The 18,692-nt window shown below is 38.6% G+C and overlaps 1 protein-coding gene across 1 annotated transcript in view; it reads right to left on the bottom strand.

Moving 5' to 3' along the window:
* The window catches only part of MED12L (mediator complex subunit 12L), a 308,272-nt gene that overhangs the window by 24,769 nt on the left and 264,811 nt on the right, over positions 1-18,692 (bottom strand). Inside the window, exons 25-36 of the mRNA XM_065875806.1 lie at positions 18,514-18,627; positions 15,093-15,292; positions 11,912-12,100; positions 11,214-11,288; positions 10,907-11,097; positions 9,919-10,080; positions 7,888-7,999; positions 5,586-5,675; positions 4,432-4,541; positions 4,100-4,235; positions 3,146-3,307; positions 948-1,310 (exon numbers count right to left, since the gene is read on the bottom strand). Of these exons, the coding sequence (XP_065731878.1) occupies positions 948-1,310; positions 3,146-3,307; positions 4,100-4,235; positions 4,432-4,541; positions 5,586-5,675; positions 7,888-7,999; positions 9,919-10,080; positions 10,907-11,097; positions 11,214-11,288; positions 11,912-12,100; positions 15,093-15,292; positions 18,514-18,627 (1,904 nt within the window). The remainder of the gene's footprint in view (positions 1-947; positions 1,311-3,145; positions 3,308-4,099; positions 4,236-4,431; positions 4,542-5,585; positions 5,676-7,887; positions 8,000-9,918; positions 10,081-10,906; positions 11,098-11,213; positions 11,289-11,911; positions 12,101-15,092; positions 15,293-18,513; positions 18,628-18,692) is intronic.

Raw genomic sequence — 18,692 nt, 5'->3', positions numbered from 1 at the left:
CTTATTAAAACAGTCTGGACCTTTTTCAGAACAGAGGGATATTGGTAGGAAGGCTACACGAGAAGAGGGCACTGGCATTCAAGTGGCATCCAAAAGCGATGGCGGTCATTTCTAGAATACTATTAATCACCAAGCTATCAGCTAGGAAAAAAAATGTTTTGGTTTCGACACAGGTGAACAGTACCAATAATTAGTCATGATGACTGAACAACAACTTGTGAATATTTCTTCCACTGGACAACAAGAACGCTCTCGAATTTTATAGAAAAATGTCACAAATTCCCTCTCAAATATTTTCAGGTGAGTTTAAATGGAAAGCTATTTTACATGTTAATTCTATAAAATTATTTCTAAGTTACCATCTCACAGATGTCTTTTTTTTCAGAAAAGGTTGCTCTAGGTAGGGAAGGCTAGCAGGGAAACAAGCAGTAAAACTGTTTCAAATTACGTTTATTTTACTTCTTATAAAGTCTGAAAATACGGTAAAAAGCAGAATATAAAGGAGAGTAAGACGGAAATGGTAAACTAGGAGATCTCAGAATCATCCTATTAGATAGATTAGATGGGGTTTTATCTAGGGAAAACGAAGAGTTTTCTATGTTAATTTACTATAGGTACCAACTGCCCAAAATACAAAAAATATTTTAGACACCTCATAATAAAAATATGTACGAGGATGAGATTTTATAGGTCAAAAAATTCAAGTTTCAAATTTGAGAAATTGTGAGACAGTGAAATATTCATATTATTCACAATTGAAGCCTAAACTTAAACAAAGTTATGAAAAGTAGAGGAGGTTCTGTTGATAACATCTGAGCCGTCAGGACAGCTTACAAATAGGCTGAGACTGCGCCTAGGAATGTTTCTTAGGGATATAATTCAGGAACTAGTAAATCTGCTAGGAGACGTTAACGTGCCCAAGACCTCTCTCTACTTCCCGTACTCACATCAACTCTCGAGCTGGATTTCGTCTTGCGCTTCCTTCCCTTTGTCTTCTTCTCTTCATCTGTTGTGGTTTTTCCTTGATCTGACAGCTCAGCTGATTTCCTCTCCGGTTCCTGAGAGATGGGAGATGTAGGCCCTTCCTCTTCCTCCTCAGGGGGCAGGGGCAGCGGCTCGAGGTAGTAACTTCGGGGCTTGGGCATGGGGTGTGTGTGATACAGGAGGAGGTGATGCTGTTCCTCGTACTTGATGACCTTCCGGTCCACGCGGACAGTCCCAAACCAGGCCCAGGACAGAGGAGCTGGGTTCTTCTGACCCTCAAACAAATCCCACGGGGACACCTTCTGCTTCGTGGAGACCTGGAGACCCTGTGGTGAAATAATGTGTTATGACCACACGCTTAGATCTTTGCCTGATTCGGAGGCCAGGCTTGCTTGGGACATGGATTCAGAGAACGTTCTGCCTCGTGGGGGCCTTAGTGAACTCTAGCACAAGGCAGACGGGCTAAGTGATGAGTCCAGGCTGACACCAGATCACTGAGAGCGGCGGCTACAATCCAGACCTTTAACTCCAGTTCTACGGTCCTTTAGATGACACTGTTCAGGCTGTGACACCAGACAGTACAGTAGATTTTACTGTAAATGGCATTTTTTTTCCATTTAGTTATTTTTTTAGCAAAAAAAAAAAAAATTTCTAAAAAACACTGCAAAGGTGATCTTACTATACTGAACTGTAAACCTTTGGAATCTATTGCTTTTAAGATAAAACAAAACTTAGGAGTCAAGTTATAGTCAACCCCTAATTGGGTTGGACTTGATTCAATACAGGCACCTTTCAGGTACTTACTTGGGCAGTCTCTGAATAGTTAAGTAATATTATTACAGAATTAATTTGCACCAACAGGTACAAATAAAGACCTTCAATTCAAGCTTATCTCTACTGAGTGCAGAAGAAGAAATGTTATTCTGTTTCTGAAAATAAGTTTCTTATTTTTTAGCATTAATTGGCACTGTCCCTTGGTCCTTTCCCTGGCACACCAATCGGAAAAGATTTTTCTTCCACGTGACCCTGAAAATAACCGCTCAAGTTACTTTGAATAACTTATGAATGCTCCCGTTCCAAAGCTACACACACTCTTGCACGGTGGCTTCATCCAAAACCAAGGCTCACTTACCATCTGTATTTTGACTGTTTCCTAATATCTGTCTTGACATTACACCTCTTTCCTGGGTGCCAAGACCATGTACCCAAATGTGTCACCACTGGAGAGCCCACCAGCACTGCGAACTCAACCTGCCCCTGACTCTAGCCTTGCCTCTCTCCACAAACCGTGCGGGTACCAGCACTCAGGGCGCTCTGATTTACTGCAGCGCTGCATCTTGCATGTAAGCGACAGTCTCTCATGCCTTTGCACAAACACTTCCCTGTACCTGTACCACACTCTGCCTTCACTCCTGGCTGACTCTTAATCCTCCAAAATGATTCAAGCGTCGATTTTCCTAAGGGCCCTGTTCTGACTACCTACCCCACATCTGAATGTGTTGGCCCCTTCTCAGCTTTCCCTAGCACTCCGTACCAGGACACACAAATCTCACCACACTGTGATCATCTACTTCCTCTTAAGGGTAGGAACTCTGTCTTTCATCCCTGTGATCTCAGAAATCTGTGGCTGCTCAGTGTTCATTGAAAGAGTAACTGACCATTCTTCTCATATTTTAGAGAACCACGTTTAGTATCTTATATGAATCAAGTGTTCATTAAATATTGTTCAGTTGATAAGGAAATAAAGTGCCATCACTTTAAAAAAATTTGTTTACTCAAAACAATTACTACGTGAAGACTTTACCAATAAAAACTTTCTCATCTATTAAACATATTCTGTTTCCAATTCTGCAGTAAAATCAAACCCCATCTTTGCTTTTTTTTTTTTTTTTTTTACATTGAGGTTTTACTTACTTTTCCCTTGGTGGGCTTCAGAAATTCACTTAAATTCAGGAACAGTTTTAAATGAAGATCTTCAAAGATCATTATCTGTATGATAATGCCAATAACCGTTGCGTTTAAATGACAAGGATATGTTTTAAAAAATCAAGAAACAATAAAGTTAAGATGTTTTACATGCCCTATAGGAAGACAAGAAAATGCATTTTGTCTTTGTAAGTTCATGCATTTTTAGATATAAGAAACAAACATTTACTCTTGCCTGTTTTTTGTCTATTGAGTCGAATCCAGCAATTTTGTTTCCTTTTGTGTCAATCAAGGAGCCCATAGGTTCACAAGTGATGACGTCACATGTCTGTTTTGGCAAAGGTAGCAACTGTCGAACTTTGTCAATACTTTCTGACCGCTTGTCTCCCAGCTCTTTCTAAAAAAAAAAAAAGGGACAGAGAAGTAAGACAGAAATTACAACAAAGTCAAAAGTTAACAAGAAGGAAGTTCCATTTCCTTTTTTATAGCTGGAATGTTCTTTAACCTTGAAGATGGTCTATGGGGCAGCTTTCATTGAGAATGGTGAGGATGTTTCATTTCTTCTATTTAAGTAGAAAATAGAACACATATAAGGACATCCTTGTTACACAACACACATCAGAGTGCTGAGATGACAAAAATCCAGAGTAGCATTTGCAACCAGAAGGCAGGAGCTGCAGCACGGAACGCATTCCCCAATCCAGGGTCAGACCTCAAGGTAACCACTGGTTATTTTATTAGTAAGGTCATCGGGTATGTTAATTTTTTTTCCTGCATTGTTTGTTTGCACTTTATTTCATAGACTGTGTTAGTGGCTGCTCAAATGAATCGAATTTAGAAATATCAATGCAAATGTTTATTTTTCAACAGCACGCTGCCAGTCGAAGGCCAAATTATCCTAAATCTAATGTTGGCATTTTGGTTATACATTTGATAAGGGATTTCTAAAGTTCCTTAAGAAATTAAATGTTTTATGAATATAATTATTTTAAGAAAAATCTCCAGGTTATATATACTTATAACTTTTGGGTACTGGGAAGCTGAGGTAAAGCAAATAGCAAAATAATCACATTACATTAAGTTGAATGCAATAAATAATATCTAATTTAAGGAGTGATAAGATGACATGCACTAAATAACAAATCCATAGACAATGAGAACCCACAATATAAGCAGGTCACAAGCTTACTTTCAGTTTCTTTACTAAGTTCATGTATGCGCGTTTGTTCTCTTCAGATCCCCCTGGGGATGCGTTTGATAGGTCAGAGGCCAATGTTCCATTGATTAAAACACCCAGCATGTCAAGCACTGTTGTGAATAATTCACTAGGAGGAGAAAGAAAGCATTTGCGCCGTAAAGCAAAACCAAGACACTCTTCAATAACTGAGCATTTTTATTTAAGGCACAGAATGATTAGTGGTACTGAAGAATATACGATGTGACAGAATTTGTAGTCAGTATATCAAAGCCTTCACTGCCCACGCATGTAGCAAAATCAGTGTGAGATGCATGAGAACATACTTGTTAGTGTGCATGTCGACGGTTCCAGAAGTAATGATCTGAAGGAGAAGAAGGGCCCAATCTGTCGTCCACTGGGTGCTTCTCTGCACTGTGTCAAACATTCCTCCCACCTTGCACATAAAAAATACAATGAAAAAATATGCACGGTGTTACAGAGAAAATACCACCCTCACCACTTTATGCAACCAAATTTTGATTGGTTTAAACATTTTTTTAAAAGGTGCTCTAGTTTATGGATTATCTTGTCTTCTCTCTCACCTAGCTATATATTTGCTACTCTTTTTGGTTCCATTAGAACAGGAACTGGTCATTCCAAAAAAAAAAAAGAAAGAAAGAAAGAAAGAAAGGGGTACTCTAGTGTAGACATGTCATGAACATGAATTACATACTAGTATAATTAGCTTTCTTTTGTCCCTAAATTTCAGGATATCCAGTTTCATGACGTAATTTTCATCTAATTAAAGCTGAATAGATCAAAACCACATGACTCAAGTATCTACAACTTTGTGTTGTCAGTTACTATTGAATCTAAGCCTGTTGTCACAATAACACTTGGAAATACCCAGTAACAGAGAAGTAAAGACAAGCCCCCAGGACTGCTTGTTCACGCGTAGGAATTAATTTCAAATATCAGGCAAGCCATCTTCCAGAGTAGCTTTTATCTGGGCTGTACACTGAGAAAAGGAAAAGTCAAAGGAATGTGCAGTGGCCAAGGAATTTTAAACTTCTATAAAACCTCCCTGTGGGGATTTGTCTTTATGACCAATTTGATGGAAAGTTTGATAAAATTTTGCCTTAAAGGACGTTTTAACACAGTTTTTAAGCAAGTATGGTAAAAGCTAACACATCTCAAATTAGTCGTTCTTTAAGACCTACTCTTGGCACAAATGGAAAAGAGAGAGAGATTCACTGCGGGTGAGGTGCAGAGGGCAACCCAATGCCTAAAATACCTACTGTTGTCCAGAAGCCAGACCAGACAGGAAGGACAGTGGCCAGGACGACAGAAGGTTTGAGAGACAAGGAAGTAGTAGAGAGAGCAAACAGCAGGCCTCACCTTGAAATGGAAACTCTGACCACAGCAGGAGTGGAAAGCTGGAGTTATTTTCACATTTAGATAAGTGTAATGAAGGGAAAACACTAGCAGCGTCTCTTACCAAATTTAGGCGGAGCTGCAATGCCTCGTGCATCATCTGTCGTGCTTTTATGTCATCCTGGTACCGTTCTTCTCTCCAATTACTTAAAATCTAAATCAGAAGATGAATGAAAACAACCCCCAAAACTTGTTTTCCCTGTTAAATTTGATTTTTCTCATATTTAAAGTTAAATTGAGCTTTTTTAACTGACAGTCAAAAACAACTTCTTAGTTTAATAAATTAAAAACCAAGGGGCAAAATAATATTTTGCTTTCCTCCCCTTCCTCCAGGCAGACAGAAGTCTGGCTATTTCTTCGTTTGGTATCTAATTACATACCCTGTTAAGAAAAATCGTATCTAATTACAGATCCTGTTACTGAGTCTTAGAAAATGCTGTAGAGGGTCATCAAGTTAAGCATTAACAAAAATAAAGATTATTTTAAAAATGCATCATTAAACTGGTCTTATAAAGATAAGTATAAAGATAAAGACAGATAGAATTACATTTTATATCAGTCTTGTCCTATATTTCTAGGGACATGCTGCAAATCCCAGCAAAAGTATTATTCTGACGTTTCATTGAAGGCTTGCTAGTTTATAAACTTGTCTTCCTTGATAAAGATATTGTAACCTATTTTGAAAAATATGACATATTGGACATCAGTGGCATATCAATTTATTAAGTAACTGCTTCCTCACTGATTCAGACAAATGTTGGGAAGGGAAGGGTTGCTTAGCGAAGGCAAACCACAAGTGGGGAACACCCAGAATCAGATGATATAAGCAAAAACATCCCAAACAAATCCATACTGCCATGCTCTGAAATAGGGCACCTAATGAGAATCATCTCAAAAGAGCTGAAATGAGTCATATACAGAAGTAACTGAGCCCAAGAGATGACTTGTAAGTACACCTCATGGTAAAAGGAGAGCACTTCCTAAATATCATCAAAAGATATGGATGAACCTCCCCCAAGGCAGGTGAAGGGTACAAGGCAGTTAACAAAACACACAAGCTGTCATGGAGCTGACATTCTGACAGCAGGATAAATAAAAATAAGTGGAACAAGTGGTATGAAACCAGGGCAAGGGGATAGAGAATGACTGTGGTCCGACTTTTAGAGAGTGATTGGCGGGGGGGATGTGGGGGGAGGACTAAGGAGGTGACATCTGAGCAGAGACCTGAGGAAGTGAGGGACCGGCCATGTTAATAACTTCCAGGGAAAGGGAGAAAACACACAAGGGCTCTGCAATAAGAATTTGCTTGGCGAGTTCAAGGAACAGTAACATGGTCTCTGTGTACAGAGTGGAGTGAGCGAGGGAGGCCATGCCGGGCAGGAAACAAGGTAGAGGTGGGAGCCAGTGCCCAATCGTGGAGGGCCATATAAGCCTAGACCCGGGAGTTTTATTCTAGGTATAGTAAGAAACACTGCAGCATTTTGGGCACTGGAAAAATATGTGGTTTACACTTAAAAAGGATCACTCTGGCTGCTGTCTAGAGAATAAGTCTCACATATCCAAAAGGGAGCGGATGACAAGGGGACCAAATGAGTTAAGTGTCTTGTTCATGTTCATCTAGTACCGTACAAGAAGACACGGTGTCACAGAATCACAGCCCCACGGGAGGTCTCCATTAGGTGCTACCGCAGGATAAAACATCCCATATAACCAAATCTACCCACTCTGCTCCATTCTACACTTTCTAATTCCACTTTGATCACTCAGTTTCCTTGCGGTACACAGAATATAAGTGCTCTGAATAGTGACCAGGAGAACTGTGATTGGTGGAAAGGCAAAGTCTTTGTAAATGAACCAAAATGCCTTCTGATTTATAAATGAGTATCTTGTGCACTTGACCAGCATCAGTCTGGCTCTCGCAGTAAAATTGAGTTTCTGAACCTACATAGCTCAAGCTGAGACCCTGCCCGCTACATGGAAGCCCAGCAGAGGAAGTGGAGAGAGGTCCCTTTTGTCGTACTGCCATGTCCCCTGCAACACAGATTGCTCCAGGACCTCTCCCATGAGGCAGGGTCAGGAGAGGAGCAGATATGACAAAATTATGTGCAATCTGCAAAACGTTACTTTTATAGTCTACAGACATTCACCCAACACGTAATTAATATTATACTATTGTTAATCTCACGGTGACTAGAGTGCCAGGTAGGAGAACGGGGGCATGGACGGTGTTTTCCTGCTTCTAATCAAAACATGTTGTGCCCTTATTTTAAGGGCAGTATTTGAGTTTAAGCTCAGTATTTGAAAGGAAAACAAATGAATGCCATTAGGAAAATACCTGCCTGGCTCAATATTCTACTGTACTTTACCTGGTTAACTTGATTCTGCAGAGATGTTAGGAGGCCTTCTCGTTGTTCATCTTGTCCCTTAAGGCAGGTAAGGACCAGGGAGAGGAATGGTTGCTGACTCAAAAGAGACATACTACAAAGGAAGTAATAACAGCAGATCTAGTTAGAAAGAAAGGATTACTTCATGTGCAGCACTGATGTCTTGCCCTCGGGTTATTGGCTCTTATTTATTTTACTGTTACAAAAGGGAGGGGAGTAGTAAATAGCCAGGATCACTTGAAAAGTTAAATCATATCTCTAACTAATATGGTTAAAAGTCACTGGAATACTTCTAATTTAATATGTTCTCTTGCCCTCGAAGGAATTCGCAAACTAGCATTAATTCGTGCTGCATATGAGCGTGTCGGGGGGTGCAGGGAGAAGAGAATGTGTAGTTTCCATCAGTAAACTGAATTTAAAGGTACACACCAGGAGGAATATCACTTTATACACAGAATGAAATGAAAAATTTTTAAACTTCTCTTACACAATATTCATATTTTAGGGTCCAGGAAATAGGCCTATACAATTGTTCTGCTTGCTTTGTTTTTCAGCACATTTCTCAAGACCAAATAGCTGGGAATGGGGAGAGCTAAGTAAGATGCGCACTGAGGTCTGAGGACTCCAAAACCAGAACGCTTGCTAGTGAGCTAGTGCACAGCTCTGCCACATCCCACAGGCTTGACTTGTAAAGTCGTTTTAAGACATCTGATAAAAAAATCCATTTTAAATTGTCATTTTAGTAGTATTTCTTCCATGACCAGGAACAGCTGACAAAGCATACTGACCAACTAACTTTGCCACACCGGAAAGGAAAATTTCTTAAAATGAGATCGAGGTCAAAATATTTCAATCTGCTTCGTCTTACACCGGCAGAGCTGAGAGAGACTCACTTGGGAAGAGCCATCTTCAAACTCTGACACACCATCTCTGCCCCCTGTGGGAAGTGTGGCAATGACATGCCATCACCCATTAGCAAATCGACTTTGAGAATTAAAACTGAGTCATCTGGTTGATTAATAAATACTGGCAAAGATGACAAAACAACCCAACAGCATACACGCAAAGCTAGGTCAATACCAAAAGGTATCGATACTTCAGTTAAGAAAGGAGAGCGCAGACTCAGAGGCCAGACCACCTGGGTGTCAACCCCAGCTTTACACCTCCCTAGCTGTGTGTCTTTGAGAAATTTACTTAACCTTTCAGTGCCTCTGTTTCTTCATCGTTTAAAAAGGATATAATGAGAGCACCTATCACATATGATTGCTGTGAGATGTTCACGTATGTGTATAATGAGTTTTTTACAGAGGTTGGCATTTCATAAGGGCTCAGTAAATGGCAGCTGCTAAAAAATATTACTGATTAGGGGGCAAGAAACCTGTATGTTCAGAAGTTTTGTTTTCCAATGTCAGGAATTTCCTTTTACTCCCGGGGCACTAAATTCATCACGGTTTCACATCAGAGTGAGCTTATGTTCCTTCTCAGTAACATGGTCAGTTTTCCAATAAAATTACTTGACACCTTTTCTAGGGCATAAAATTTAAAAAACATTCAACTTGGAGGCTTGTAAGTTAATATCTAGTCTAGAACAAGAGTCCTAAATGTTAAAAGGATTAGTAACTGTTTCAGGGTCCAGCATGGCAGAATCATAAATTATTCTATGAAATTGAAGCATAAGTACCTAAATATAACAAGAAAAGCAACAACAACAAAAGAACTGTTGGATACAGGGACCAAGTGGATATCCAGATTTGATTCAGCAGGTCTGAAGTCAGTATTTTTAATAGTGTAGCAGTGATTAGGGTACACAGGCAGAATTGAGAGCTAGTGCACTAAATATTATGATCTGGGATCTTTGAGGAACAGAGATTTGCCTAACAGAATGTCCTCAGTTCCATATAAAGATGAAATTTCAATGGACTCTGAGTACAGTGAGCCTGTGTATCTGTAGAATATTGGATTTTCTCGACTGTCCTTTAGATTCTCACACAGAAACACATCTTCCAGACGTACCTTTTCTGTTTTTGTCTGTCTCTTTCCTTTTTTGAAGAAGAACCCAAGTGCTGTCCCTTCTCCAGCTCCTCCCCAGCAGCTTTCAACACTCTTCCCTGCACAGAAGTCGGCAGCCTAGCAATTAGGGGGGCTACCAGCCACACGCCCCTGCGTTCAGAGGAACTAAAATCAGAAAAAGATGTTATACCCAAGGAGGCATCCTTTTTCTCTGCTCTCACGGTTCTACCAGAAACTCCAGAGCATACCTTTTATGCACAAGACACAGATTATTCTAACATTCCCCCTTTTACTCCTATACTATCTTTCCTCTTGCCAAATACCAGACATTTGCACACACTTTTCAGTCATGCTTATGGAAAGCAATAAAAGGTGGGGTTCTGAGGGGATACTATAACTAAACTTTTTTTTTAAATCTAGAAAAGTGTTTTTCTATGATTCTGGCTCTCTGAGCAGTAACAGTCCTTTTGTCTAACAAGCGATATACTCCTCTGTCATGGTTAAAATATGAAATGTTCTGATTATGTTTAAGTATGTAAATAACCAAGTTTTAAAGGTTCAAAATTCACTAGTTATACTTTACACCTAAATGATGAAATACAGGTCTATCTGCCTTTTGTGATTATCATTTGAGCAAAACTGCCAATTAATAAAGATGGCAGAAAGAGTGTTTATTAGGAATAAACATATGAGGAATACCATGGAATAGAGCAGCCTCAGGGCACACTAGAGAAATTCTTCTGTCCTGAATGTCATCTGTGGTTCCAAGGAGTCGGGGCCCGGTCAACCTAATATTTAGAACACTAAGATGTCACCCACCCCGGCAGCATGGCCCTTTAACACATTAAATAGTGATAATGGACACTTACAAGTAATTATTTTCTTCACAATCCTGCAGCTTTATGAAAAAAATAACTGCATTATGAGAATAAAATGTACGGTTACGTGTGAAAAATTAATGATAGCCTCATAAAACCACAGAAAAAAATACCTTAGAAATGTCTTTATTCCATTCTGTCTTGTGCTACTCGTATCGGTACTTCCAATCCCGTTTGGGTTGAAGAGGCCCATACCCGAATTAGAAGAGTTATTGTTCAGGTCGGCCGACTGCTGGAATACCTCTATTGTTGCCTTGGCAATATTGTCCAGTAGGCTGTTCATTTCGGCCACCGAACCAGAGCCCTGGAGTCAGACGTGAGAAAACCAGCACGCGTGTGTGTTACTTTATCCTCAAACACCAACGTGGTTTTGCTTTTCATAAAATTTTATACACATACACGCTTTCAATATATACTCACAGGGTCCTTCAAGCACTGTTTGATCATTAACTGAAGTTCCAGCCAGGACTGCCTCAGGGTCCACTGCTCAAGATTCTGGGGAAAATGGAGTTAACACATTAGAATATCGAACGTGTTTTAAAACATAATAATTCCTTGCACTATTCTCTTTCTCAAGAAACAGAGGAATGATCACACACAATAAAGGGACTTATATGAATCAGAAGGCTTCCAAGTCTATTACATATGCTCATTATAAACACAAAGAAATAAACAGGAACATTAAAATAATGTGCCTTACTCTGCTAGGCACTGTAAATGAATCAGACAAACATTTCTTCTCCCGAAATCTATCTCACCAACCACATAAAAAAATGATTTCGATATTTTTTTAATAACATACTTAAGACAGTCCCTCTACAAAGCTTATTTCTCATGTAAACACAGTACTGACTTAACATATCAATATTTATATAATGGTTATACACAATTTGCAGTATCTGTACTACCCAGTAATAAAGTGTGGCAATTACACAAAACAGAAAATTGGGGGAATAAAAATGCCAATTTTTCAAATCCCAAAAATAGAATTAATTGAAGTTAAGAATTACTTAGCAATGACAAAAAAAAAAAAAAAAAAGAGGCAGAGTAACTCTTGCTATAAACACAAAGAATGTGTCAAATGACAAAAACACAATCTTCACACTATTATCACTCACCTGAAGAATGCGTTTAATGTGCTGTCTTTGTAGGTTGTCCCCCTCTGTACATTCTTTAATGCCATGAGGATAACAGATCAGTTGCAATAATTTCTGTGCTTGCATATTTGAGAGCACAGGGTCCAAAATAAGTTCTTTGTCTGTGCATAATCTTTCAGGTTCTTTTAAGCAATGCTCTCCTACCCATTCCTAAAAATAATGCAGCAGTTATATTGACAGGCAGAGACTTTCATCAATATGTATACGTAATATGTACTAAACTCACGGTGCACAACAGAAAGCGGACAGGAATCTTCCAATTTAAAAAATATTAGATGGAAAAAGTGGGAGGGAAAAGGCTTACAAGCAAATTTTCTAGTATTTTGACTTCTTAAAAATACAAAGTAGAATCTTGGTTACAGAAAGTTTTTAAAAAGGAATGCAAAAAAAGAAATACGCAAAAAAATAAAGCAGGGGCAGAAAAGGCTAAATAAAGAAAATACTGGTATGTGTTTTCAGTCGGAGAATGAGGCCTTGCTCTAAGTAATGTTCTGTAATCATTTTTTTTACTTGCTATATAACAGGAGTGATTCTATATTTTAATATGTATTCTTCATTTTTATGGAATGCACTATAATATATTCCACTAATAGATAGGACATAGTATAACATTTAGAAAATTGCCTTCCTTTTTTGATATCATTATGAATAATGTTACCATTGTAAATAAATATTTGTGCACATGTATTCTCTGTACAATTATTTTCTTAGGATAATTTCACGGAAGTGCAATTGCTGGGTCAAGGGGGATAGCAAACATTTAAGGCTATTGATGCATACGGCTAATGGACCTCTGGGGAGTTTCCACCAAATCAAAATTCTTTTAAACAGCTTTTCTTCATCATTTTTTCAAAGGCAAGTTCTTGTACGAGATGGGGTAAGAAATCTTCAGAAGTACTAGAGCCAAACTTGAACCCAGATACGTTTCTGAGGAAACCTGTTTCTTAACCACCTCCTCAGTGGCTCAATGCTGGCTGTCCGTTAAAATCACCTGGGGAGTTTGTTAAACTTCCAAACCCAGGCCCCATATCAGAGCAATGAAATCAATCTCAGGTAATGCTACCCAGACATCAGCAATTTGTTAGCATCAAAATATTTTTTAAACTCTCCAGGTGACTCCAATGTGTACCCACAGTTAGAAAGCAATGCACAGCTCAGTACCCTCTCAACATCTATATGACTAGTAGCTAACTTTTACCATGGTTACAGTATACCTTAAGAAAAACATGACCCTGTCAACATTATATCTATAGCAAAGTGAAAAAGAGTATATATGGTAGGCCTTTTTATAGAAGGAAGGAGAATTTAATACAAAATGGAAAGAAAAACCAGAAATAATGAAATTGATCACCTAGGGCAGGGAGGAACCCAGGGTAGAAAGGATGAGGGAGGGAGATGTACATCTCTCTGAATACACACTATTGCTCCTTGACCTTTGGAAGTACGTTACTCTAAAGACAGAGCTAGGATAGAAAAAGAAATCTAAACTGAACACAAACAAAACCAAATGAAATCAACTCTATTTCAAGTGAATAACATATCCACGCTGAAAGAGAAAGGTCAAATAACTTTTTAACATAATACTGTCAACGCTTAGGGAAAAAAGAGCTACAAACAAATCCTCAACTCCTTTTAGTAGGCTGGTTTTTCATAGTGGTATAGTGGTAGTAATTCTGAAGCTACTTCAGGTGTTTTGTAGAATTCAACCAATGAGTAAATGGTTGATGTTATTGGTAGCCAGGGTTCTTACTGTGGAAGAAGGCGGTATTAATATGGAATGAGGGAATGCAAACAAAAATTTGTGCAGTTTGATTGGAATTGGAGGTATCGGTATAAACTCACGATTACACACACACACATTTACGTACATGGATGTTCTTTTCCCCCTAGATCTGTCTGCTGAAAGGGCCTAGAAGCAATGAACACACATTGCGCATAGCAACAAGCACACGTAGTGCTCGGATCTTGGTTTCTAAATACCGTCCTCTACTAAATGGAACCAGGGTTCCATGAAGGAATGAGTAATTCCAGGTCTGGGGCAGGGAAGTATAAGATAGGTCAGAAAGTAAGAAAATACTTATTTAAAAAAAAAAAAAAAAAGAGAGAGAGAGAGAGACGTGTCAAAATAACACAAGAGTCAGCATGAAAAGATTGATTCACACTGGACAAATGTGGGATAATTTGAACATGAAAATAACTGAGGACAGTATATTATAGCATATATGAAAAAAAAATGAATGAGTGGAAGGAAGGGAGGGAGGGAGGAAAAGGGTAGGCTCTTCCTAGAGTAGAATGCAAACTGATCAATGTGGAGGGAGTGGAAGAGTTGGGAAAAGCCATTTTGCAACCATTGTAGTAAAGACTGGTGTGGACAAGAATCAGAATGGATGCTATATGTGAGGTGGGGAAGAATGATGAGGAACAGAAAACTTGCACTGTCTCGGAGTGTCTCCCCAAAACTGTTTATTAATTGCAAGGGAAAAAATAATAACTATACAATAGAAAAATCAAACAACCATACAATGGAGACAACTTGATCAAAATTAACATCTCCAGTGAGGTGCAAATGAACCTCATGTGCCTTCAGATGTGATTACCTGAGAGGAAAGAACATAACATACTTCTACAGTATCCTGGGCAGGAAAGTATAATCTGAAGCTAATCTACAGGAAACTTCAGACAAAGCCAATACTGGGACAACTGACAAAACTGGAATGTGGCCTATAGGTGAGAAAAAATTACCATGCCAATGCGAAACCTCCTTACTTTTGATAACTGTAGTTTGGTTATGTTAATAAATGCTGTAATATTAAAAAGTAAAGAAGAATAATGCATGCCATCTACTCTCAAATGGCTCAGTAAAAAGAAAAACATTAAAAAGTATACGAGGCCACATTCACACACACAAATAGAATTATGAAGCAAATGTGGTGGAATGTAAACAATGACTGAATCCGTATAAAGGGCATACTAGAGTTCTTTATAATTATTACCACTTTTCAGCAAATTTGAAATGATTTCAAAATAAAGTTGGCAGGAAAAAGAGGACCACCTATGTACAAGTTTCCTACAATATTGGGCATTTCTCTCCAAAGAACAGTTACATACTCAAAGTTAAAGGCAAATTAAATCTGAAGAATACCTGTTGACAGATAGTCCTCAGTACATATCTGGCATATTCCCTTAAATTGGCAGTTTCTATGGAGATGCTTTTCCCACAGGATTTTGAATTTTGTGAGGCAGTCCAGATATCATCAGCACTTCCGTCACGTCGTAAACCCCTCACGGTGAAGTCGTCATTCTTTAAAGAGCCGACATTGTTACTGCCAATTTTGGCATCTCCTAAATAACAGAATCACAAAAGCAAAATCACAGACGTTCAAGATATTGCCAAATATTTGGGAAATAAATGAGGCAAGCATTCAGGGATTTAAAATATATGAATGGGATCATCATTGCATAGTCAGTTGTTGAGCAACAGAGAGAAGGGATTGAGAGAGTAAATGCTAGAACCCTGAGAAGTTTCATCGGACATGGGGAAAAAAACCGACCAACCAAACAAACAAAAAAAACATGTTCAAGACTCATTCCTTATTTCGTTTACAGAATTAAGTATGCTTTCACCAAACTTGGAAAGGCCATTATGAATCACACTTAATAATCACAGAACATTGATTTCACCAATATTTCAAGCATGAATGGTATTCAAATTCATTTGACTTATAGACAAGGAAAAAATGGGTTACTCACCCTTCTAGATGTCCCTTTTCCATTTCTTCTCTTACAATGACTTATTTTCTATCCATAGGTCAAGAGAAAAGTTTTGCCTTAGCCCACCTTACTAGCAACTTCTCGACAAGAGAGATTTATTTCCCTGGGAATGGAAAAGGGCAATGCATACTAAGGAAGCCCTGGAAAACAGGGCATTCATTGAATAACCCATGTCTTTCACTTTCCTCTCTGTAAACATCCAAATTAGAAAACCTCACCTGATCAACCTCTAATACACTCAATAAAACGAAGCTCAGGAAAGTGTTTTCCTCATTACAAGGTTCTGGGGCCGGGGAGGGGAACTGAGCAGAATGGTTGAATAGCTGGAAATAAGAAATCTTCTCTAGCCATGAAAGACAAGTAATTGTCATATTTTAAAAGTGAGAAATTAATATAATTTGGTGATAAAGATTGCCAAATGACAACAGAGCCTCCAAACCCTTGCCTGTTTACCCACAGGATCATAAGCGTTGAACAGGAAAAATTCCTGGAACCAACAAATGAGTTTAGATGAGGCCCTCACGGCTTCACTGTAAGTGAAACCAAGGCCGGGTCAGTGCAAAAAGCCTTTTAAAACCCACAGGTCAACCAAGAAAATGTTTTGACTCTGCTAAAAAAGTTTCAGAAAATCAGAATTGCTTAGTGAATATTTGCTTATAAAATCATAAGAGGAGGGGAGGAATAAATAATACATTTCAACTCATCAATATCTTATTACGTATTATACATTTCTCATTCAAATACTCATACAAAAAAAGCACCAAGTTCACTCCACTCACAGACGTTTATTTAATTCAACAGAGCTCTTCAGGCGCTGAAACAAAGACCAAATTCTACATGTACCAACATTTAGCATGTTTTTTCCAACCTTAGGTGTATAAACAACTATTTCCACACCTTGAGGTAAACCACTACAGAAATTAGAAACCAAATTCTATAAAACAACCCTATCTCCCTAACTCGAAATAGATCCTAGTGGATAGGACCTGAGAGAACATTGAGAACGACATGGTGAGGTAGATAAAACTGCAAAAACAAAACAAAGAAACAAACACCTCTGCCAGTCCTAGTCTAGGAGATCCTCATTCAGTTTAGATGTTAGGATGACAGAGAAGGTCTGGAAGGCTGTGCCAGAACCTTCTGTAATGGTAGAGACAATAGAACAAACACAGTGTTCAGGGACTGCGTGGTCCAAGGGTCTGCTGACATTCAACTAGCCTGATCCTGACTTCTCAGACCTGAAGAACCCTCCATGGCTTAGGAAGCTGTAAAATCTACCAAGGACTGGGGCCAATTAGAAAGGTCAAGGAAGGGCAATCAAAGAAAAATAAACAGGTGATTATGCACTGAGATTAAAATATGGTTATCTGGATATTTAAAGAGGTTGGCAAATTGTACTTGGGATTAGACCAGTTCTACAAATCCAGGGGATAATGTCTAGATGGGACGCGTCTTGGTTTCTGCCATTAAAATGTCTATCACTTATGCATTCACACTTCCAACATTAGTGTATGGAAAACCTACTCTTTAGTTTCTCTCATGGGCATTAGAGATACCACAGCAAAAATGTGAGTCCCTGACTTTATGGTATGTACATATATTTATTAAATAGAACTGACCAGCCAGCTTTCCTTTCAAACGTAATCAGAGTAGAGCAATAAGACTGAAATGAGCATTTAATGTTGGCTGTACAATATTACAAGCTCAGAGGAGAGGGTGTGGCCCTCCGTGTGGCTCTACCTTTCCCTTTCTACTACAAAACCCATGGGCATTGCAAAAGGAATGTGTGTGTGTGTGTGTGTGTGTGTGTGTGTGTGTGCGCGCGCGCGCTGAGGCGAACTTTTAGTAGTTTGTTTTATGAAAACCCTGTTATGCTTCCTCATCATCACCGAATAACACTTCTCAAGCAGGAGTATAAAGGGTCAGGGTATATTCTAAAACATGTTTAAGACTCATCTAAAACAATTCCTATCCACTCAGTAAATTTAGTTTCAGTCAAAGGACGCTCCCTTGGAACATTAGAGACAACTTTTGTTTAGTCAAGAACATAAGAGGGTGCCCAAAGTTGAAATTAGGCAGTGTGAATTCAAGACTTCCTAATCTTTCAAATCCTAAATGATTTATAGCATAAAAATGTCTTAAGGTATTGTACCGTAAATGAACAGAAAAGACAATACTACTACTCCTGGAGAATATATATCAATAAAGATATAAGGATGTCTTGGACATTACAAATTAAATGAAAACAAAAGTGTGATATCCAATATTGATTTATCAACAGTATCAATATCATTGCAATTATCACCTCATTCATGAAAAAACTAATAAGGCAGATGGACATAAACTTGTCTAGGGTCACAGTGGAAGCAGAATAACTAAGATTAAAACCCAAATTTTCTGGTTGTTCTAGCCCTAGAATATAATATGAAATTTAAACCTGTAGGTAGATTACCAAATCAACTGTGTCCATCACAAAGTGTGACTTCTGCCAACAAATGAAGTCAAAACAACCCTGTGGGTCTAAGGATCTACAGTACATCAGAATGAGACATCCTGCAGTTAAAATGCCACAAAAAAAGTATTATATTTAAATTCCCCCAAAATTGTAGATAAGGGACAGACTCCTCTGAGGCCAACTGAACATGAACTTGGAAAATGCCAACTAATTTTTCCAGGAGAACAAACAAACAAGAATATGTTTCTAATAATATTAATTAGAGTTAAACCTGAATACAAATTATTTTGTCTCAGTTTCTGGTGATTAACCAAGCTGAGTGCCAGGATAGTCTTACCAAGCATCATAATTGCTTTTAAGACAGCAAACACCGCTCCCACTTCAATGCTGTTGTGAGCAGCGGCTAAGAGGTGTCTATCACAGGACGATCTTATTCCGGGGAAAGGTTTGCCTATGAGGAAAACAACAAACCTTTAATAGTCTCATCACCATCATTAACCATCTTTTGTAACCATT

The sequence above is a fragment of the Phocoena phocoena genome, chromosome 4 (genome assembly GCF_963924675.1).
Source record: "Phocoena phocoena chromosome 4, mPhoPho1.1, whole genome shotgun sequence".
Lineage (NCBI taxonomy): Eukaryota > Metazoa > Chordata > Mammalia > Artiodactyla > Phocoenidae > Phocoena > Phocoena phocoena.
The sequence above is the reverse complement of the archived record's forward strand: the minus strand, read 5'-3'. Positions and strand labels throughout refer to the sequence as shown.